Source organism: Lagopus leucura, unplaced genomic scaffold, assembly GCF_019238085.1.
Source record: "Lagopus leucura isolate 7727_CA_CO unplaced genomic scaffold, USGS_WTPT01 Super-Scaffold_100034, whole genome shotgun sequence".
Classification (NCBI taxonomy): Eukaryota; Metazoa; Chordata; class Aves; order Galliformes; family Phasianidae; genus Lagopus; species Lagopus leucura.
The window spans coordinates 6,131,380-6,153,852 of NW_024962283.1; the positions used below are offsets into that span (position 1 = coordinate 6,131,380).

At 45.7% G+C, this 22,473-nt stretch overlaps 1 protein-coding gene across 5 annotated transcripts in view; it reads right to left on the minus strand.

Moving 5' to 3' along the window:
- DIXDC1 (DIX domain containing 1) overlaps nucleotides 1–22,473 on the minus strand; it is a 32,582-nt gene that overhangs the window by 4,614 nt on the left and 5,495 nt on the right. Inside the window, exons 2-17 of one of the 5 annotated variants that reach the window (XM_042882601.1) lie at nucleotides 21,953–22,082; nucleotides 21,092–21,217; nucleotides 20,306–20,555; nucleotides 18,040–18,147; nucleotides 11,256–11,368; nucleotides 7,837–7,982; nucleotides 5,983–6,072; nucleotides 5,823–5,876; nucleotides 5,612–5,662; nucleotides 4,538–4,642; nucleotides 3,993–4,046; nucleotides 3,385–3,489; nucleotides 3,235–3,306; nucleotides 2,460–2,546; nucleotides 2,139–2,300; nucleotides 1,951–2,017 (exon numbers count right to left, since the gene is read on the minus strand). In XM_042882601.1, the coding sequence (XP_042738535.1) occupies nucleotides 1,951–2,017; nucleotides 2,139–2,300; nucleotides 2,460–2,546; nucleotides 3,235–3,306; nucleotides 3,385–3,489; nucleotides 3,993–4,046; nucleotides 4,538–4,642; nucleotides 5,612–5,662; nucleotides 5,823–5,876; nucleotides 5,983–6,072; nucleotides 7,837–7,982; nucleotides 11,256–11,368; nucleotides 18,040–18,147; nucleotides 20,306–20,555; nucleotides 21,092–21,217; nucleotides 21,953–22,082 (1,720 nt within the window). Of the gene's footprint in view, nucleotides 1–1,950; nucleotides 2,018–2,138; nucleotides 2,301–2,459; nucleotides 2,547–3,234; nucleotides 3,307–3,384; nucleotides 3,490–3,992; nucleotides 4,047–4,537; nucleotides 4,643–5,611; nucleotides 5,663–5,822; nucleotides 5,877–5,982; nucleotides 6,073–7,836; nucleotides 7,986–11,255; nucleotides 11,369–13,562; nucleotides 14,176–18,039; nucleotides 18,148–20,305; nucleotides 20,556–21,091; nucleotides 21,218–21,952; nucleotides 22,083–22,473 lie in introns of those variants that run through there. The other 4 variants (XM_042882603.1, XM_042882600.1, XM_042882604.1 and 1 more) reach the window with 4 other exon arrangements.

The following is a 22,473-nucleotide window of genomic DNA, read 5'->3' on the forward strand; positions in this document are numbered from 1 at the left end:
CGGTAGCACAGGTGAATTGCCTTCACCTGTGCTCCTCTGGCTGACTCTTGGCTCACCTCAGGTGATCAATCAGAGGTTCAGGCCGTGACTCAGCAGTTGCCATACAGTCAGCTTATAAGATTTTCCTACCAATGCCTTCCAGGATTCCTATTCTACCTATTGAGGAGCTTGCTGCTTACCACCTACTCCACATGCAATGACAGGAAAACCCTTCTGGAAGAGAAGGTACTGGAGTGTAATCCATCCTACTGTCTAGGCAAACTACAGCACCACTTGCCTTCACTTGCAGATGCATAGAGCAGGATGGTCTGATTGATCACCATCATTAAAGGAAAAGGTTACCTATCTCCTCCCCATCTGTCCATTCAGCTTGCTCAGGATGAGTGTTTGTGCACATATTTTTCTTTGCTCATTTGTGTTTCTCTCCCCTCTGGATATTGCCTAGTTTCCCCTGCCCTTTCAGTGTGCTGTGCTGATAGCTGAAGCTTCACACTGAGGAACTCTACAATTTTAACTCTCAGCATGCAGAAAGCAGAACGGACACCAAGTGATAGGTTTTCTAACAAATTTTTGGAGCCACCTCTTAGAACTCTTTATACCTGAGAGATTTTAGGTTTATGGCCACAAAACTCAATTTTCCTGCTGCAGGGCGGGGGATGAAGCCTGCTGAGGCTTAATGAGAAAGGGAGAGGTACAGTACACATGCAGAGACCCTAAAATCTGCAGTTTATAGGAGAGCAGGGAGAACCCAACAAATCCTCCCCAGGCTCCCCTTCAGACTTCTGAGTATCTGTCTTTCCCCTCTACTCAGCTCTGGTGAGGCCACACCTCGAGTACTGTGTCCAGTTTTGGGCCCCTCACTGCAAGAAAGACATTGAGGCCCTGGAGTGGGTTCAAAGAAGGGCGCCAAAGCTGTGAGGGGTCTGGAACACAGGGCTGATGAGGAGTGGCTGAAGGAGCCGGGAGTGCTCAGTCTGGAGAAGAGGAGGCTCAGGGGAGACCTCATTGCTCTCTGTAACTACCTGAAGGGAGGTTGTGGTGAGCTGGGGGTTGGCCTCTTCTCTCATGTAACAGTGATAGGACTGGAAGAAATGGCTTCAAGTTGCACCAGTGGAGATTCAGGCTGGACGTTAGGAAATACTGCTTTTCTGAAAGTGGTCAAACACTGGAATGGGCTGCCCAGGAAGGCGGTGGAGTCACCGACCCTGGAGGTGTTCAAGGAACGGTTGGATTTTGTATTGAGGGACAAGGTTTACTGAGTACTATTGGTGATAGGTGGATGGTTGGACTGGATGATCTTTTCCAACCTTGGCGATTCTGTGATTCTCTCCTGCTTTTCTCCACATCCTGTACATGCAGGCTACCCTGTTGCTGGATGCTGCAATGCAGCTAAAAGGTGGCCTCTGCCTTTCCCCAGTACCTGGAAAGCTCTACAGCTTCCCTCACAGACTTCCCAGGAAATACTTATAACCAAAGCTTGAAACAAACAGCCTTTACAATGAAAAGCAAATGTGGAGCTGCTGCAGCTGAAGCCACAAAACATGATGTCAGAAATTGTGCTATTCCATATACATGAAAGGAGCCAGACACTGTGGGGGAAGCAAGAAGAGAAGAATCTGTACAGTTATGCGTCCACTAGATGGTGCAAACCAGCAGGAAAGATGAAATAACATTACATTTCCAGCTCATCCCATGGGTAATTATTTCTACTGCAGTACTACCCAACTGGTTCAGACATTTCACAGCGTAATGGTGCTTCACAAAAAAGCTGCTATAGACAGTCTCTAATCTCCTTCCTTTGCCTGAACACCAAGCGACCAAAGTGAGGATAGTGAGCTTTGGTGAAGGGCAGAACAGGTGGCAGATACCCAAGGAGATGCTGCATCCCAGACTTTGCCCAGGAAAACTGAGGAATGAATTCAGAAAGAAGAGGAACTGAAAGACACTTACTGGAGTTTGGAGGCCAGGAGTCTCTACACTCATTTGTTGCTCTGCTTGTCGGTGACTTCCCCCGGATCTAGGATGTGAAACCGAAACAGTGAAAATGAAGTATTACTTCCCAGTTGGGAAGTGGTAGTTTAGTTCAAGGTTCTGTGTGAAGGGCAGAAATTAAGAAGCAAGCAGTAGGAAACCTTTACCCTTCTCTCTTGCCTCTTCTGTGTCTCCATGCGGTGTAACCGTTCCATCAGACTCGATATGCCCTGCTCCAGGCTGTCAATAGTGTGGTGCTGTGGATCGTGGCCACTGAAACTGTTCCTCAGGCTACGAAGTGCATCACGAACGAGCTGCAAGTCATTTGTCTTGCCAAGAGACCAAAAGTTAATCAGATTATCTCCAGGCTGCTTTCTTCCCATCTAAAGCCACAGGCCTTAGAAAGGAGAAATAGCCCTTAACAGATTCCAGGACACGTGGAGCCCTCACCTCAATCTGGCTGGGAAAACATCCCTCCATACACTTACCCCTTGGTGGGCTGTGGGAGCAGCTCCTTTTCCTGCTGTCTGGAGGAAGCCATTGCTCTGAGCATTGCGACTGCTATATGCCATCACCTGTTCAGTGGAAGATGCATGTGATGCCAGGAATACAAGTGTTAGGAATTCCCTATAGGTCTCAGTTTGCCAACTTCAAAGTGATGAGAGGGCATGAAAAAGATTTATTTACTTTCTAGTAGGTAAATGCATTCACTTAAGGAGTGTGGAGACAGTCCTATAGGCCAGAGCATAAGTGTGGTTTCTCACGTGTGGGTGAGGAAATACAGGCAGATACAGGAAATACCTTCTTACTGCCTCAGAGGACTCTTATAAACTCTAGAGATCACTGTGCAGGCACTGACAGATACTGGAGCTGGTGTTCTTTCCACCAAAACAGTTCCAAGTTCTCAATAGCTGTGTCACCAGGAAGAGGAGGAGATAAGAAGGTAAGTCCTGGCCTAGCTGCTAGCCTGCATTAGAGTTGGAGATAGAATCCAGGATTTCACTTAATCCTGTGCTCTCTTCATTGTTCCCTTATGATTTTGACACTAGAAGCTATACCAGAGAGCTCACTGCTGAGAGCTGTGGTAAGATGGATGCTTCGTGGGAGTAAGCCTGCCTTGCTTAGGGCACAGTCAATTAGACTATATTGAGCTTGGCCTCTCTGGGATGGATATGATTTCTGAAGACAGGCAGCTAGAGAGTGCTGAATGCAAATACTAGTCCAACAGTCTGATGTGTCGACCAAAGCTTCTGCTTCCCATACCTCTTCAGCTTCTCTCTTCATGCAGTGAGCTAGCAGAGCCTCTTTGTGTTCCAGCTCCCACTCCAAATCCACCTGTAAAAGGAACAGAAGAACCAGCACAAAATGAGCCACAGAGGGAAAGTACCAGCTCTTAGGATATCAGCAGCCCACCTGGCTCCACACCTGCTGGTGACTGGCCTCAGAAAGTTGCCTAAGCATTTCATCCAGTTTGGTTTGATGCTGCTGTAAATGTCGGTCCTTCTGGCCCAGTTCCTTCTGTAACGGGAATCAAAGCGTGGTAAGGCTCACAATCATCATTATGGCAGGAATATGTACTCTATAGCTTGACCTACACAGTCTGTATCCTTTTAGCTAGATGTTAGATCTGAGTATCAAAGCCTTGTTTGAAAAGGTTACCTAGAGCCCCCCTGGCCAGTCAAGGTCCATGACTGAGGCCAGACAACTGATGCAGAGAAAACAGAATGATGAGCGATCAGTAGGCAACCAAGTGACAGACTCTAACCTGGCTTCTGCACATTAAACATTCAGCAAGCCAAAAGCAAGACAATGAAAGATACACTATGAAGATGAGTTTGGGGAGGAACACAAGAATTATCTGATCCCTCCTTCTCATAGCAAACATGCATGGCTATTGCAACTTATTCACTGCCCACAGTGCCATTCCACAAGGCTGCCAGGGAGAGAGCAGTCACATTCACAGGAGAACCACCAGATACCGTCCCCAGCAAAGCCCCCAGTAAAGAGAGAGGTTCCATTACTTTGTATTCTGCCAGCAGCCTGTTTCTCTCTTCTACCTTCCTCTGAAGATCAACCTGAAGAAAAACCAATTAGGTGTGAAGTGTATATTCCTAAAGTTAGCAACAAGCTCTTTGTGCCTTGTGCTAACAGGAGGCAGGGTTTGAAGAAGCTAGACTGCTTTCCAGGGCAGCAAGCTTTTGAACAGGGCACTTCTGTCTTCAGGCAGACACCATGTTGGAGCTCCACCTGTCAACGTGCTACTTATGAGTGCAGGGAGCGGTATAAGGAAGGAACAGTGCAACTGCACTGAAAACATCATGGGAATCTCCTTGTTTCAGCCAAAGGCCTTTGAGTACAGGAAGTGGGGGGTGAGGAATGGGGAACTCCACAGCTGGCTAGTGGAGTCTGCAGTGTTTACTGCACAGACCTTTGACTGGTCTTTCACTATCCCATGACCTAAAAAGCTATGCTGCAACCACAAACCCCATCCTTTGGCTGCTGGAATTCTCAGGGCTGCCAAGCTCTTTCTTTCTAAAATAATCTTAGCAGCAGCATAGTGACTCACATTCTGATTGTGCAACTCTTCCCTGTCCATGTTTGCTCTCAGCAGTTCCTGCTTTAGCTGAAGAACTGAAGCATCCTGTTGAGCCAGCCTCTGCTGTAGAGCATCCTATGAAAAGACATTGATGGGTAAGTGCAAGACAAAGGCAGAGACCTTTCCATGGGAAGTGATCTAGATGTGATCTAGGCCTTACAGGCTAGACTCAAATGTTGTCAAAGGCCTGAGAGAGCAGAAGACATACAGACATCTGCTCCAACAGCCTCTCAGAGCCCTTGTGCCTTGCTCTCGCCCAGTGACAATTTCCCTGCTAACGGTTTAGATGTTTGTGACGGAGTGATTGCTTCTTCCTGAAGTTTCTGCTTCAGAAGTGTCCTGACAATTCTCCCTTATGGAAGAAAACAGCAGTGTCTTTGGAGGGTGTGTACAGCAGCCTACAGCTAGTTTCTCCAGCCACACAACTGCAGCAGCCAGAGGGTAGTAAGAGGCCAATGTCAGGGAGGGACACAAGGAAACAAATTCTCAGCATGATCTAATTATGCAATGAAATCCTCTCTGAAGAGGCCACAGTCAGTACTAATTCTGTAATTCCTAACTCAGTTAGAAATTGCCCAGAAACTGAGAGCTCCACCTTGGATAGGTGCTGCTGTCTTCCTTCACAGAAAGCTGACAGGCAGCTCTAAAATACCTCTGCTTAGGAGCAGATTATGAGTGTTCATAACTCTAAAGGGAGAAACTGAGCAAAACAAGCCAAAAAGGTGAAGAATGCTGCGGCTGAAGAGGACAAGGATACTCCCTCTTGTCAAGAGTTTGTTTGGCTGATCCTACTGCGCCTACTCCAACCCTGAAGACAGAAACAGAACCCAGGACGCCTCACTCCTAGTGACTTTCTTAACTGCAGTCTCTCCCAAGAACCAGAAACAGAGCATAGAATACCCTTCCTCCAACTGCCCTAATACAGCTCCTTCCATTCTCTTAGATTCCACAGAAATGTATGATTGCTGACTGCCCTACTCCTGGGCTGCAGCAAACTCCAGAGCTTTAATGTTTATATATTTGATGAAGTGTCCCTTTCCTTACCTTTATCCCCTGTAGGTTTCGAGCTTCTTGTTTGTATTTCAACAGCTCCTTCTGTAAATCCAAAAGAATTTGATTAAATTGCATCTTTTCACCTGTTCAGATTCAACCCATGCCTGTGTTCTCCTTTTCCCACACGCAAATCAAATAAGCAGCTCCTTAAGCCCCTGTTATTATAGGTGTGAGAGAAAAAAAGAAAATCAATTCCTCTAACCTTTAGGTCTTGATTTTCTTCCACACTCTGGTCCAGACGACTTCGGATTATGATCTGAACACAAAAACCCATGATTATTACTGTGTAAAACACCTGCCTGTGGCAGAATATTACCTAGAGCTGCTCAGTTAGAGAAACCTAAGTACAACAGTGCGCTCACCAGCTGCTCTTCTGGGCAGGCTCCATGTTCACAAAGTTTAAAGGACCCTTCCTGCTCATCCTCAGGTAAAGAGCCATTGAGCAGTAAAGCCTGAGAGGATGAAGGAAAAAAAAAAAAAAACAAAAAAACTCTTCAGAGGTTTTTAAAGGAAAAACAGGTTAACTACAGACCTGGCTAACGGTCAGACATATCAACAGTTTCTAGAGGCACAGCATTAACTCCATAAGCAGATCCAAGTAGGCCATGTCTATGGGAAGATGCCAAAATCTCCATAGTAAACTGAATCCAGCCTTAAGGATAGATAATCCTGTACTGTAGGAAGTGTGACTGGCAGGACTGGTTTACTCTAGCTGGTGTTTTTTACATTGACCTTTCTGTCCCAAGCTTCTAGGACTCAAAGACATACGGGTACGTGCCAGGATGTTGCAAGAGTCAACAATTTAAAGTAATGCCTTTTCTTTTTCCCCCTTAAATTACTTTTCTACTTTATTTAAACTCTATAGCTACAAACAAAAATTTGCAGCAATACTCCAGTCCAGCTCCAAAAGACTCAAGGTTCTGCCTGCTGACAGAATCTTTCCCCAGAGTGCTGCAACTGCTGCTGAATAGCAAACAGCCAGCAATCTGCACTCAGTTAATGCAAAGGCTCTTAGGAAAACCATCCCCTGAGTGCAACCCAAAGTCTGCCCAGCAGGACATTGAAGCAAGAGTCACATAAGAACATAAAAAACTGTCGTGGTTTTAGCTCCTTATGGGGCATGCATAGATCAGGCCCCTGTATCTCAGTCAAACTTTAATGAACTGGCAGCTCTAAAATGCTGCGCGGGGGGGGAGAATAATCAATTAAATCAATTTCTTGGCTAGCAATATCAGCTGCCTCTTCCTACTCCTAGATGATAAGGGAGCAGCAGTGCCAGCTGCTCACCCTCACTCCTGAGACATGGGGCCAGGGATGGAAGAACTGGAAGTTCCAGTCCTTCCTGCGCTGTCTCTCCCTGCTCCCAGTGGGCACATAATGCAACCGGATTTTACCAGTGCATGAGCATATATTTTCTTTTGGAGCCTTTTGTGTCCTGCCTATTGTCCACAGGGAAAGCCCCTCCCGGCTGCCTATGCTTCTCAGACAATCTCTGCTTTGTTTACTGGCACATAAATATTTACAATTCAAAGCCAGGATGGTTCCCAGCACAAACAGAAAGAAATATTCCTGAGAGAGTTCAGGGTCTTTACCATATGAAACAGGAGCTCTATTCCCCACACAGAATCACACAAACATATTGGGCTGAGGGTCATTTGGTCACCAAGGGACTGGAAAAGGGCAGTGAGAAAAAGGTCCCCCAAATAAATGGTCATTGGCTGAAGAGGGGTGTGCTAAACATTATAGTTCAGCCCAGTTCATTGAAAGACTGATGCACACCTATGTGCCCCTTGACCAGCCTGTGAATCTTCATTGATTTCTCAACATTTCTTGCCTCTCTGCATTACTTCTGATCACAAGCACAGAAAGACCGCTCTATTCTTCCAGACTGCTAACAAAACCTGCAGGCTGATAAGTGCCCTGGTGAAGAATGGGAACCTCAGCCCATGGGAAAACACTACTGCATCTTTACCATTCTGCATGGTAATGTATCTGCTTTGCATGGCAATAGCATACAGAGGTCAGAGACACAGAGCCACCATCCCCACTAACCAACTGACTTCCTGACAACTGCCCCAGGAGACCTCCCTGGGCCACGACTCTTCCTCAGCTCTCAAGTTCCAGACTCAGATGCAAGATAATTTACACTCCAGCTACAGCTGAAGGAAAGAAAATGAGTGCGTACGGAAAAGCTGTCTGAGAAGAATATCTATTACCTGCAAACCTGAAATCATCTTCTTTGCTTCCTCCATTTCCTTTTCCAAATGATCCTGTTGTTCCAACAGCTGCTCCTCCCATGAATTCTCCAAACATGACCCTAGGTTCCCTGCTTGCCATTCAGGTTGGAAGTGAGATTCTATCTCTTCTGGAAGAAAGAACAACTGAATGTTTCTTAAGGCCATTCATTACATAGATAGAAAAGACTTGCACAACACTAATTGCCTACTGTCCATAATGTCAATCACATACAAACTGGCATCAAGGAAATTGCTACAGGTGTTACAAGGTTTCATTCCTCATTCTTCATGCAAAGGAAATTTTCCTGAATATGCCTGCATCAAATACGATCAGTATCCTTCCCCTCCATTAACTTTGCTGTACCTGCTGAGGTTTGATGACTACTTAGTTGCTACTTAGTTGATCAAAGATGAAAGGCTTCAAAGATGCCCTCCTGGAAGCACAAGAGGTCTCCATTCCTCTGAATAAGAAAGTGGGCAGGCGAGGTAGGAAACCGGCTTGGCTCAGCAAGGACCTGCTGAGAGAACTGAGGGCGAAGAAAGGGGTGTACAAGCTCTGGAAACAAGGCTGTGTCACCTGGGAAGAGTACAGGAATGCCGTCCGGACTTGCAGACGTGGGATCAGGGAAGCCAAGGCGCAGGCAGAACTGAACTTGGCAAGGGACGTGAAAAACAATAAGAAAACCTTCTACAGGTGCATTGCCCAGAAGAGACAGGCCAAAATGGGCGTACCTACTTTGGTAAATTTAAAAGGAGAACTGGCTTCAACAGATGAAGAGAAAGCTGAGGTGCTGAATGAGTTCTTCACCTCGGTCTTCACTGGTGGCCAGGATTCTAGTCTTTTTCACGTTCCTGAACCCTGCATCCCCAAACCTCTATGTGGGGACCAAGGAGGTAAATCCCTCCCCACTGTAAGGGCAGAGCAAGTCCGAGAGTGCCTCCTTAGACTGAATGAATACAAGTCTATGGGGCCGGATGGCGTGCATCCCAGGGTCCTGAAGGAGCTGGCTGAGGTGGTTGCCGAGCCGCTCTCCATCATATTTGAGAAGTCCTGGCTGTCAGGTGAGGTCCCGGATGACTGGAGGAAGGGTCATGTCACTCCCATATACAAGAAGGGGAGCAGGGAGGACCCGGGGAACTACAGGCCGGTGAGTCTCACCTCCGTGCCTGGGAAGATCATGGAACAGATCCTCCTGGACAACATGCTTGGTCACATAAAGAATGAGCATGTGATCCGAGACAGCCAGCACGGCTTCACCAAAGGAAGGTCATGCCTAACTAATCTTGTGGCCTTCTATGATGGAGTGACGGCATTGGTGGACGAAGGGAAGGCGACCGATGTCATTTACCTGGACCTGAGCAAGGCCTTTGACATGGTCCCCCACCACATCCTCATCTCCAAATTGGAGGGAAGTGGATTTGATGGGTGGACGACCCGATGGATAAGCAATTGGTTGAAAGGCCGCAGACAGAGGGTGGTGGTCAATGGCTCTATGTCCAGGTGGAGGCCGGTAACAAGTGGTGTCCCCCAAGGGTCTGTCTTGGGACTGGTGCTCTTTAACATCTTTATTAATGACATTGATGAGGGAATTGAGTGCACCCTCAGCAAGTTTGCTGACGACACCAAGCTGAGTGGTGCGGTTGATACGGTGGAAGGAAGGGATGCCATTCAGAGGGACCTCGACAGGCTGGAGGGCTGGGCTCGGGTGAACCTGATGAGGTTCAACACAGCAAAGTGCAAGGTTTTGCATTTGGGCCGGAAGAACCCCAGGCACCTGTACAGGCTGGGAGGAGCGGTCCTTGAGAGCAGCTCGGCAGAGAAGGACCTGGGGGTCCTGATGGACGAGAGACTGAACATGAGCCAGCAGTGCGCTCTGGCAGCTCGAAAGGCAAATGGGATCCTGGGCTCCATCAGGAGAGGGGTGGCCAGCAGGGACAGGGAGGTGATTGTCCCTCTCTACTCGGCTCTTGTGAGGCCCCATCTGGAGTACTGTGTCCAGGTGTGGAGCCCTCAGTACAAGAAAGACATTGAAATTTTGGAAAGGGTCCAGAGGAGGGCGACTAAGATGATCAGGGGGCTGGAGCACCTCCCCTATGAGGACAGGCTGAGGGAGTTGGGCTTGTTCAGCCTGGAGAAGAGAAGGCTGCGGGGTGACCTCATTGCAGCCTATCAATACCTGAAGGGAACCTACACCCAGGAGGGGAGTAAACTCTTCAAAAGGGCTGATAACAGCAGGACTAGGGGAAATGGTTTTAAGTTGAAGGAGGGAAGATTTAGGTTGGATGTTAGGGGGAAGTTCTTTACTAGGAGAGTGGTTAGGCCCTGGAACGGGCTGCCCAGGGAGGTTGTGGATGCCCCGTCCTTGGACGTGTTTAAGGCCAGGTTGGACGGGGTCCTGGGCAACCTGATCTGAATGTGTATGTTTGGTGGCCCTGCTAGGCAGGGGGGTTGGAACTACATGATCCTTGGGGTCCCTTCCAACCCGGGTGATTCTGTGATTCTGTGATTCTGTGAAACCAGTCAGCTCAAGCTGCTGTGCATCAGCAGGCACACAGCTGCAGTACCCAAATGAGCGGGCAGCAAGTACACAGAGTGCTGCTAATAATTTAAAGAGCCTGCCATGGCCTGCCATGGCCTGCCAGCTAATCCACCTGCTAAGGTAGTCATCAAATACTTTTGGAAAAGCACTGAAGCAGACTATACTGGCTGAGGCAGCAAAGTATTTCTTAGGAGAGCTTCTGCCATTTGCTCTTGGGACAGAATCTAACCAGAAAGAGCTGTTATTAAGCTGCGTTCCTGGAAAGGAGAAAAAAAAAGTCACTTCAGAAACTTCTTTGAAAGCATTTCCCTCAATCTGTATGAAAATTTCAAGTGTAAACTGATCATATCACAGGGCATTTGTGGAAATACAGCAATAACTTCAATGAAAATACAACAACACTTCAACTCCTTTCAAAGAGTCACTCAACCTATGTGTAGATGCACTGTAAACACAGACTCCTCCACAAAATCAAGATCTGCATCATAGGCTTTACAGGTTCACATGGACTGTGTCTTTAGGAATTTTATTTTTTCTCTCAACACAGCCTAATGATACTGTGATTAAAGCATTCACCCTACAGTGAAAGTTATATGTGATTCTTAAACCTTCTCCAGAACATTTTGTTTTCCAAGTATCGCTTAGCAAGCCCTCACAAATGTTGTCATATTACTGGCACCACTGTACTGTTAGAAGTTTTTGAGATTTTGCTTTATGTTTAGTTGCCCAGTGTCCCATTCTCTGCAGAGAATTCATTCTCTCTCTATATGCATTTCAGTCTCTGGTGAACTTTTCAGTAAACAAATGCAAACAAATCCCAGTGAAAGTGTGAGCTGTTAAGCGCTATCAGCAAACTACCTGTTTTAGTTTCTGCTTCCTCAGTGTGGATAATCACAAATCCTGCTTTCTCCTCTGACTGGGTTACAGTGGATTCGCTCTTCGTGCTATGGACAGGACTGGGTGATGTGAGACTGCAGAGGAAACAGTTATTTCAGTGCACTGATCAACACCACTCTCAGCTAAAAGCAAACATGCAGGAAATCTTGATAAGAGAGTTTTCTGCATAACAGGCAGGGAAGTCATCAGCAAACTGAAGTAGGCACATAACTCACACAGAGGTAATAAAGGTCTGCTCAGAAGCAATTTATAGCAAGTCTTGCATACTGCAAGCTAAACAAAAAGCCACCTTAGCTTTCTTCGTGTCTCATTTCTGGGCTTTAAAAGCATCAATGCAATAAGAAAACAAACTTGAAATTCCAAAGGCAAAATATTTTTAAACGTCAGATAGCACTCATCCAGGACATCCCTGGTATAAAGATCTTGAAAGTACCCTAATAGCTTCATTGGAGCCATCTCAGATGACTGTGAGGTCCAAACACTCAACCTTTTCTCAGAAATTCTTCTGAAATGCATCACCCAGACAACATCAAAAGGTGGCTGAAGCTCACTGACCCATTCAGCATACCTCCCAAGTCTCAGGAACTAATCCTTGCAAGTGTAAGCAGGAGTTAATTTTTCATTCTCAACATGGAAACAAAGCACAGAGAACAAAAGGGAAACAATGTGGAAGTAATAGAATAGGTTCAGAAAAATAAGACACTCCAGCAGCTTGCCTTCTGCATCTTCCCAGCACTGCTGCTACATATTCCACAGCTCTCCCAGAATCAGAAAAGCTTTGCAATATAGATGAAAACTACTTGCTAGCATCTCTGGCTCATCCATTACCAAAGTTAGCGCTGGCTTATTTTTCATTTACACCACAGACCTTAAAACAACCTACTTTTAAAGGTCTAAAGAGAGTGGACTTTCACCACATTAAAGGAAGAGATGAAGGCAATTTAATAAGTGAAAAAATAATCACCTTCTAATGGGGAACAGTCACGGTGCTTGTTCTGTCCTGCTCAAACAGGGTGTGTGTGGTTGTTTAAGGGCTCCAGGCCACCTAACTTTGCCCAAGGGTTTACCTTCAGGAAGACTGCATTACACCAATCCTTAATTACACACATTTTATATATAACATTTTCAACCATTTGCTTGTTACTGCTTGTCACTGAATGGATACACAACGTAAAATAATTGTCTGAGAGCCCAGTAAGTATAGCTGGGTTTGCGTTACACAATAAGGATCATAGGTGGAGCTTTCAAATAGCACAAGCACAAAGCAGGAGCTCAGCTGATCTAACATGTCCAGTATCAGAAAGACTTTTTTTTTTTTTTCCTATGAGCCAGAGATTTTCATTTCTCCTCCCCAAGGAGACTCTGAACATGCCATCATCCTGATATGGCCACTAGGAAGCACACTGCTGGTTCTCATGCATGCTAAAGGTGAAAGGATGAGAGATGTCCAAGAAAAACAGTATTAGCAACTATTGGATGAGAAGGTGACAAAACTGAGGTATGAGCAGAGAACGGGAAGGAGAAGTGAACAGAACATGCAGGATAAAAAAAAACAAGGGGATGCAGAACATAGAAATAACATTCCCCCTCTCCCCAGGTTCACTCCTCTCAGAACTGGATCCACAGCCCAAATGAAATACAAGGGCCCTCAGCAGGGGCAGGGATAGGCTGAACTGTCACCACAGGTTTTCACACCATATATTATTACAGATAATCACTTCAACATTCCTATGCCCACAGTCCCCCTTTTAGGCAGCTTCCTTATTTTAAGAGCCAGAGAGTCCACATGGCACCAGAAACAAATTCTAAACCCACATCAAACAGTGAAAGTGACACTGAAATGTGCGCAGATGCCTGATAAGCAGTAGCAGAGGTCAGGTGGTCCCATTCATTATGCCATCAATGAATTAATGCTGAAAACATTGCTACGCTTTTTCTACTAGTTGCCAAGTCACTTAGAGCATAAAATATCCACTTACCCGACTTTCCCTTAAAAGTATATCATAATTCGTGATCAAGGCATGCAGAAATACACTCTGGGAAATTAAAGCTATTTCAGTTTTATGATGCAAACTGTTCCACTTTATTCCTTTTACCACCTCTTGGATTCTTAACCCACAAATCCTTGCTCAGCTGAGTCCCAGAGATGTCAGTATCTGCACAGCCCAGGCTTCAGGAAAACAGCCCCAATGATAAGCTCGAACTCCCACAATTTTAATAAGCACTCCACCCCTGCGGTTTCAAATGACAACGGCAACAATTGCTCACCATTTGACCTGCTTCCCTCCCATGATCCCACTTCAACCTTTCGCCTCACAGAATTTGTTTCCTGGGAAGCCTCAGGATTCGGGCTACAGACATGCCTCGTTCCTTCACATGCTCAGACTTCAGTGCAGAAGATGCCAGCTCCTGTCAAACTACTGGAGAAATATTTACAAGCCAGACTGCTTCACATTAGCTGAAATGTTCATAGCAAAAAAAAAAAAAAAAAAAAAAAAAAAAACCAAAAAACCTCAGGGTCTTTGCAAGAAACCGTCTGATGGCAGATTAGCAGCCCCTGCACACAGATTTGATTGCAGAGTCAGGAAATTCTGCTGCCTGGGTTTTGCTTCTGCTGATTTTCCTCCCAGGTTATTTGTCTCTTGCTGCTGCATTTTGGTCAGCTGCACACCCAGTTGTTTGCATCAGAAGACTGATCTGGTTCGCCAGTGGCGTTTCTCATCCCATTCTGTCCTCTTCAGACTCCAAGCACCTGCTGCAGATGCCAGTGAACAGCCAAGAGAAAGTGCCCCTGCAGGCAGTGGGTTCCCTGCTCCTCCAGACTCAGATATTGGCTCAGAAGACGGCATGCAGTCCTTCCCAGCCGTGTGCACGGCTCCTTTTCCTCGCTGGCTCCAGCTCCTTCTCCCTCCTGCTGTCACACGGCTGTGCGAGGCAGAGCCTTTCTCCGAGATGCCTGCCTCAGGGAGGGGGAGGGAGGGCTGGTGGAAAGGGAGGGAAGAGGAGGAGGGATGCGCAAGGAGCTCGGTGGCCTGGGAATCAGCCTGGTTTTGGTAAAATTTCCATGAATCATTGCTGTTACATATGGTTATTAGATATCTTGTCTCTGGGAATTCTGACATTCAGGCTGCGAACTCCCTGAAGGGTTAATGCAGAAATTAGCTGATAGGAGAGGAAGTGTTGCCCTGGGACAGGCTCAGCAGCAGCACAATTATTAGGAGGGGGTGGCTGCTGGTACAGACATCATCTCACTAATACAATGGCTTGTTTCCCAGCAAGTTCACAAAGCTAAGCTCAGAAATTCCTCTGTAAGAGAAGAGAAACGAGAATCTAACTTTCACCACAGAACCTGCCGCCAGCAGAAGACACTGCCAGGAGCCAGAGGTCACGTTGCTCCTGTTTTTTTTGGGCACACCACTGACTAGAGCTAGAAGAAAGCAAGGTCACTGTGAGCATCAACACATCAAAACAAGATACAGAGTTTCGCTGCTGCCGAGTCTTATTTCTAAGGCACCAGGCAGGGACTGGTGCCCTGTAACAGGGCAATATATATAAATATTCCTGATTTCATAAGACTTGGTATAAATAGATCCTTCCCCGCTTGGCAGTTCCTCCTGCAATTCAGCAGCCAACCTGTGTGTTTGTAATTGCTGTGCCTCTGGTGAACAGCATCGGATAAGCCCCAATCTGCTTTCTCCTTGCTCACACACAAGTTCTGTAGCTGGCAGTACTGGAGGCTACAGTAAAAAGTTTTCCTGCCTGGCAGCTTGGATCTATTTCTCAGCTGGGGTCTTGCATGCAAAAAAAAAAAAAAAAAAGTCCAAGGCATCATCCTGCCTGCTCTGTCAGCAGCCCTCACAGCTACGGTCTTGTCCTTGGGCGACAGAGACCCCAGCACTCACATCTCTCTCCCAGTCTGTCTCCTAGCTGATAAACACAGCACAGATTCTGACCCTCACCTCTGAGGTAACAAAAATCCGCACGATAGCTAGGGAATATTGGTATTCTCTAGATACTGTGATTAAAATTTAATTACATATTGCAGCATATTCCCAGTTTTAATTAAAATTGTTTTAGCCCCAGCTTGATCCAATCTCTGATCATTTCCTGATGAGCTGCCAGTAGCTCTCTGTGCATCCCATAGCACAGGATTAGCAGAACTGTAGGATAAGGAAAACACTGGGTAGCCTGCAAAGGCTCAGGCCCCCCCTTCTGCTCCTTATGCACAGATAAATGAGCAGACTGATTGCTGAGAACAATTTTGGGTAGTTTCAAGATTTTAAACTCCAGATAAGCAGCTCCTATTAATGAAATGAGGCAACACGAAGAGTGTTTCTGTGCTTTTCTTCCTTATTTCTTCCCAAGCATCACACAGTGTTTCCAGAATTAGACCACTATAAAGCTTTGCCAAACACATCAGCCCTCACTATTTTGGCCCCAGGCCTCTATTCACCCACATCAGCTCACATTTACAATGCCTGCAAGATGCACTATGCTCCACAATGTAGAGATGTGCTATTTTTTCTCCTGAAAACAAAACACTTAAAAGTTCCAAATAGAAACAGACTAAAAAAGTGCAAGAATTCTCACTAAAAAAGCTAGACAGCTTATTTCAGATTTTCAGCTGGATGGCACAATATTTTCTGAATCCACAGTAAATTTTAGAAGTCAGTGTTATCATAAAGGCTCTCACCATGTTATGTTATGTTATCAGCAACAATATCACCATTACCATATGGCAAAAGAACTCTTGGCACTGCAGGGAAAAAGCAAAGCAATGTAGGATGTGCACACACAGTTTCACTGAACAGCAAAATACAGCCACAAACTGCTGCTGTCCAAGAACGCCTGCCTGACAGGACAGGGGAGCACCTGTAAAATATGGCTACGTTAAAATGAACAGTGAGTGGAGGGAGGTAGCATAGCTCAGTCACTGTCCTGCTGAGATCACAGTTCAAGAATTAACACCAAAGTCCTGTGACATTAACCATAATCTCGTGTCATTAGTGATAGGACCAGAGGGAATGGCTTCAAGCTACGGCAGGGGAGATTCAGGCTGGACATTAGGAAGTATTACTTTTCAGAAAGGGTGGTCAGGCACTGGAATGGACTGCCAAGGGAGGTGGTGGAGTCACCGAGCCTGGGGGTGTTCAAGGAAAGGCTGGATGTTGTGCTGAGGGACATGGTTTAGTGGGAGCTATTGGTAATAGGTGAACGGTTGGACTGGATGATCTCTTAGGTCTTTTCCAACCTTGGTGATTCTATGATTCTATGAAATGCTGTGTCCTGGACCAGAATTTTCTTTTATCTCCCCCTGGAGAACAACAACTTCGAAGTACACTCTCTGCTGACATCATGTGGAGGCACTGGCTCACAGGGAGTTTCCACACCCATTCAGACATGTGTGTCTATGTTTAAAGCAGACCTCACACTAAACACACAACAAATTTTGAGTACAAATGGTTGTGTTGTTTTTGGCTTTTCCTTTTTCTTTCATTCTTCTCTGTTGGACAAGTGATCCTAATGCTCAGGTATTCAGAGGCCTCTTTATAGTATGGAGCTGAGAAATTCTGTATCCTGTGAAACTGTCAGTGGCAATCAGCCCTAAGAAAATGAACCTCCTCACACCTGCACAAAAAAGGCAAATGAGAGCCCAGCTGAGAGACTCTCAGGGAGCGGCCCTGGCAAGAGAAGCAATGAAATTGAGTTGGGGCTTACAGCGGGGACAGGAAAGTGTGAATCAAAGAGCTGCAACCATGCCCACACAGCTCTTAGTGTGCTCCAGAAGAGCTTAAACGGAGCAAAGCATTGTACCCAGAGGGAAACCTAATATGCTCAGTCAGTGTGCAAGCTAGTTTCTCGCTATCTGGGGAAAAAGAGAAAGGCTGTCCTTTACTAGGAATCCACCCATAGTAAATCAGCTCCCCCACCATAATACAGTTTTTCTTCTGCTGTCTCTCCTATATCCATGAAAATAAACATAGACACATGTTCTCCCTTCCCCCTCCCTGCTGAAGTAAATGGGGGCAGAGTTCTGAGTTATTCCCCAAAGCAAAGAGGAGTGAGAAGAGCATGCAAGGCACCAGTGTGTGTATTCTGACTGGCACACACTAACCAGGTTAACAACTGCAAGTTTTACCACCTCATACTGGAAATGATGTTACATGATGCCACTTTAACCAGTCCTGGCTTCTGCAGACTATTTTTTAGAAAGCTTTCCACTTCTCCCAGTTTGGTGCTGCTTAACTTGTGCAGTGAGGAAACTGAAGGCTGTTTATAGCACAGAACACGTACTTCTCAAGATCCAAGTCCTATTTTAAAGAACAAAGCCAACTCCAATGGAAACCATAGTGAACTCTGACTTTTGAGGCATCAAAGCACTATGCAGGAGATTTTTCAGCCAAATAGTTAAGTGTTGCATTTTAGATTGAAAGCCTGGAGGATAGAAGGGTAATAGAGATAACTGTAAATCTAGAAACAGTCGAAACTGCTGGATGAGGACATGATGGTGATGAAGACAGCTGTAGATCTCCCAGGGACTGCCAGACTGGATTAAACACTGGTGTGTTTCTCTGACTGCTGTTCAAATCCACATGCCCCTCACTTCTATTTCCACAGGTAACAACATTTGCTTGGTTTAAGTTCCTTTCCTCCACATTTTTTCCATCACAATAACAAAGGGCATTTTAGGCAGTGCCTGACAAATGAACGTGAGAGGTCATGACTTGGCAATAAAATTCCTTACCTGGAGGACTGGGGCTCCAAGGGGATGTTATGCTGCCCTTCATACTGCTGCACCAGTGCTCGAACACTCCAGTAGGGGGTTTCAATCTCCTCATCCATACTGCTGTTTCTGGAATTAACGATCACAGAATGAGTGATGATGCCTCATCTAGTAGGGGGCAGAAATTCTTTTGGTCTCCAAGGAGGAAGGGAAGAAAGCTAAAGGCAGGAAGGAGGGAACATCTAGAAAACTTCCTACTAAGAAAGTTTTCTTTCAGGGAGCTCTACTTCATCATCTTGGTGAGAGGAAAACAAAGGCAAACAGAACCCCCCTTTTAAACTCAAGAATCATAGTATCATTAGGATTTAGAGGTGGGTTTTTAGAGTTAGGGTAGTATGGTTAGGTTGAGGTTGGACTTGATGATCTTGAAGGTCTTTTCCAACCTGAGCAGTTCTCTGATTCTCTAATTAGGGTCGAAGATCATCTAGTCCAACTGTCCACCTACCACCAACACCCGCTGGGTCCTCTCCCTCCACACAGCCTTCCAGCCACTCTGCCCCAAGCCTGCAGTGACCAGTCACCAGCTGGATGCAACTCCATTCACCACCACTCTCTGGGCCCAGCCATCCAACCAGTCTTTACCCAGCAAAGATCACACCTGTCCAGGCCAAGGGCTGCAGCTTCTCCAGGAGAATTCTGTGGGAGGCAATGTCAAAGGCTTTGCTGAAGTCTGGTAGACTACATCTACAGCCCTTCCCTCATCCCCCAGGCAGGTCACCTGGTCATAGAAGAAGGTGAGTTTGGTCAGGCAGGATCTGCCTTTCATGAACCCATGCTGGGTGGGTGTGATCCCCAGGTTGTCCTGCACATGCCATGAGACTGCAGCCAAGATGATCCAGATGATGCTTACATAACCTTTCCTAGCACCAGGGTCAGGCTGACAGGCCTATAGTTCCCCCAGATCCTCCTCATGACCTTTATAGATGGGCATCCCATTAATAAGACTCCATTCAGCTGGAACCTCTCCAGATGACCAAGACTGATAATAGATGATGGAAAACAGCTTGGCAACCACATCTGCCAGCTCCCTCAGCAGCCCTGAGTGGATCCCATGGATCCCACCTGGCGCCAGGAACTTCTGTCAGTCCAAGTGGAATAGCAGGTCTCTAAATGTTTCTACCTGAATTGTGGTGGGGTTTGTTCTGCTCCCCACCCCAGACATTCGAGTCAGATAACTGGTCTGAATATTAAAGACTGATGTAAAAAGAAGGTGATGCATTCATCCTTAATTCTGTGACTAGAGAACCAGAAAAGCTCTGTAAAGGCAAGGAAAAGAGCAGAATTTGCAAACAGAATAAAGACTGTTTTTCTGTGATGAACTCTTGACCCAATATCTTTGCAAGATAAATCTTTAACATTTAATAAAAGATATTAATTAAAACAAACAAACAAACAATTTCAACCTCATTTCCACACTGTTTAAGGGTACACCCTTAAGCCAATATAACATGGGCAAATGACCTTCAGCTGTGTAAATGAAACCCTCAAAAGACAGCCATCTGGCCTTCATTTAAATGTCATTACTATTATAATCCACACTGCACCTTTTGCAAGTGTTAAATGTGCTTTCAGAGTTACACATTCCTTCCGTACATGGATAATTTCCCCTCATTATCACCAGAACTCCTCCATTTACATGGTAGGATGCATCATCTGATTAACAACACACAACACTGCATCTGCCAACACAGCAGTGAGTGGAACACTGGGGAGAACAGCAACATCGAATGCAGAATGAACGTGTACAACAGGACCAAACCCACAGTTCTGGCAATAACTCCTCACAGACCTGTAAACAGTATCTGCAGATAAGAGGTTAGTTTTGTTTCATTTGAAATGGGAACCCTGCAGGAAGAAAGCACAAAGATGGCACTGTGTTCAGCTTGAATTGTGGAAGATGAGACAGCAGAAGTTCCTCTGTCTTGGACATAAAGACATGTTCTTTTTCAGTGAACACATGTTCAGCAGTTATTTGCCGTAAAATCCAAAAAAGACCTGAGATACCTGTAATTTTCATTATGAGGCATCCAGTCTAGACCAGCAATCCCCTGTTAGGCTGCCACCAATTCGGGGTTTAGTGAGACAGCAGTGGTTTGTCTCTTGTTTACACAATCTAAGAGCTGCCCTATGTCAGGAATTGTCAGGATAAAGAGGCATCTATTTTGAAATGAATCGTGTCCACCTGCTAACACAGTCTGACCACACATAAGTAGGAAAAATCCATTACCTCTGTCTGTGCCGGAAGACATCCCGGCCAGACTGCAGTACGTCTTGGCGAACATCTGCCAGAGCAGCCACCGCCCCCTGGGCCACTGCAGCAGCTGAGCGGGGCCTGTGACTGGAAAACGATGCTGCTGAGCTCTTCCCCATCGTGCCAGCAGGGCTGTGATTCACGGCTCTTCCGGAGCCTGGTTTGAAATGAGCAGCTAAGGCGAGGATCAGCCTCATGATAGATTTTAAGTTACCGTCGACAATATCTACAAAATACAAACAAAGCCAAGGACAGTAACGTTAATGTGATGTCACAGAGCTGCATCTGACCAACAAGCATTAATGTAATTGAGTGAGATCACACCAGTAAATAAAGACTGCAAAAGAGAAACTGTGTTATAGCACTGACGCTTAGCTCTGCTTGTTTTGTTCAGAGCAAACTGACTGCCACCTACTGATTACATGTTTCAATGCTTTGAGCAGACTTGAGCCTTCCTCCCCGTGGCCATTTTCAACTAACAGTCCAGCAGGTTAAATGACAGAATATTATAATTTCTGAAAGCCTTAAAATAATATCACTGGCACTGGAAGTATGAGGGCTGGTTATTTGCTTTGGTGTCTGAAAAATAGAACCAGCAGGAAAAAAAAGACACAGACTGTCACCTCTTTATCACTCTGTTGCTAAACTACACGGGAAAAAACCCTCCTTCACAAATCAACATCTTGTCTGTTTCATATGGAACAAAAATAGAACTAGGCCTTCAACACTTAGAATCATTTGTGACAACTGGCAGGCTCATACCTTTTGCTGATGTCTGATGCATACGAATCTTTTTTGATGCCACGAACTGTAAGACTTGCTCCACATTTTCCCTCATCTCCTGCTGACTGGTAGGGTTGACCTGAACACCATTTAGCTTCTCACCAGCTGAAGAAGCAAAAAATTTTATTACAGAGAATAGTGTTTGGTGTCACTTCAAGCACTGATAATAGATGTAGGGGCTGATTTTACGTCTAGTCAGGGACTGCAAGAAGACATGCATTTCTTGTCCTGCTTACTCCTTGTACCAGGAATAGCTAGGTTGGAAGCAGACTTTACAGTGTATTATCAGCAAAGAAGCATTTTCAAGTGTACTTCCTTATTCCATGACTACTCCTGATCCACTGACCTTATGAGTGGAAATATTACACTGTTTTGCAGAGAGAGAGACAGAATTATCCCTCAAATCTGATTCTGCTCTCACTTCTTATGAATATCAGAATCACAGCAAGCAGATCACTCTTCCAACAATGCCATACACTAACACCAGTCCTTTATAAGATAAATCCTTCTATAACTCCATTCCAGCCTTGTGGGAGTTACTGGGTCCTGAAAAGGATTCCACGTGTCTGTCACGTGATACCTGAGAGACCACAAACATAGTTCAGAAGGTCTGCAATTTGGCTGTGTTGCAGCTGTCTGCAAACACATATGGCCTTTAATGGAATTGTCTTTATAATTTGCTTTACGATGGTTTTCTTTCCAAGTAACCCTCCCCACAAGCTCTACTGCCATCATTAGCACTCTCCAGTTTGCCCAACAGATGTCAGAGCCAAGACCAGCCCATTTTGCTAGAGATCTAAAACAGCAAGATGAAAAATAGCGCCATATGGCATTACTGACCTACAATCTCAATAAGTGAGGCAAGGATGACTCCATCTCTGAGATCTTGTCTCAGGTCTTGGACTGGCTTTATTGTTGGCTTCTTCTTCAGCTGGGAATTTACCCAGGCCACATATGCCTGTAGCTGTTGCTGAAAATGGAAAACAAAACATTTGCACATCACTGCCGTTTCAGAGGGGAGTTGCATAGTTGTTACTTTTCTGAACCCCAAAGCCTGCTGAGCATGGCCCTGACATCACGGCACACTGTGGTGCAGCTCACTCCATGCCAGGGCAGGAAGAGCAAGCAGGCAGCTTTGTACATACAAGGCTTTGTATAATTTCTAAGCACAACAGTGCCAGAACTGATTTGCTCACTGCATTTCATGGCCCCACTGCCGACTGCACTTTTTCCAAGGTATCTATAAAGCAGAAAACCCACAGTGCAGAAGCAAGAAAAATCTGTGCTATTTCCTATTAAACTCTACTATCTACCAAAATAAACGAGGATGGATTTCCTGGAAAATAAAACAGCCTTCCCCT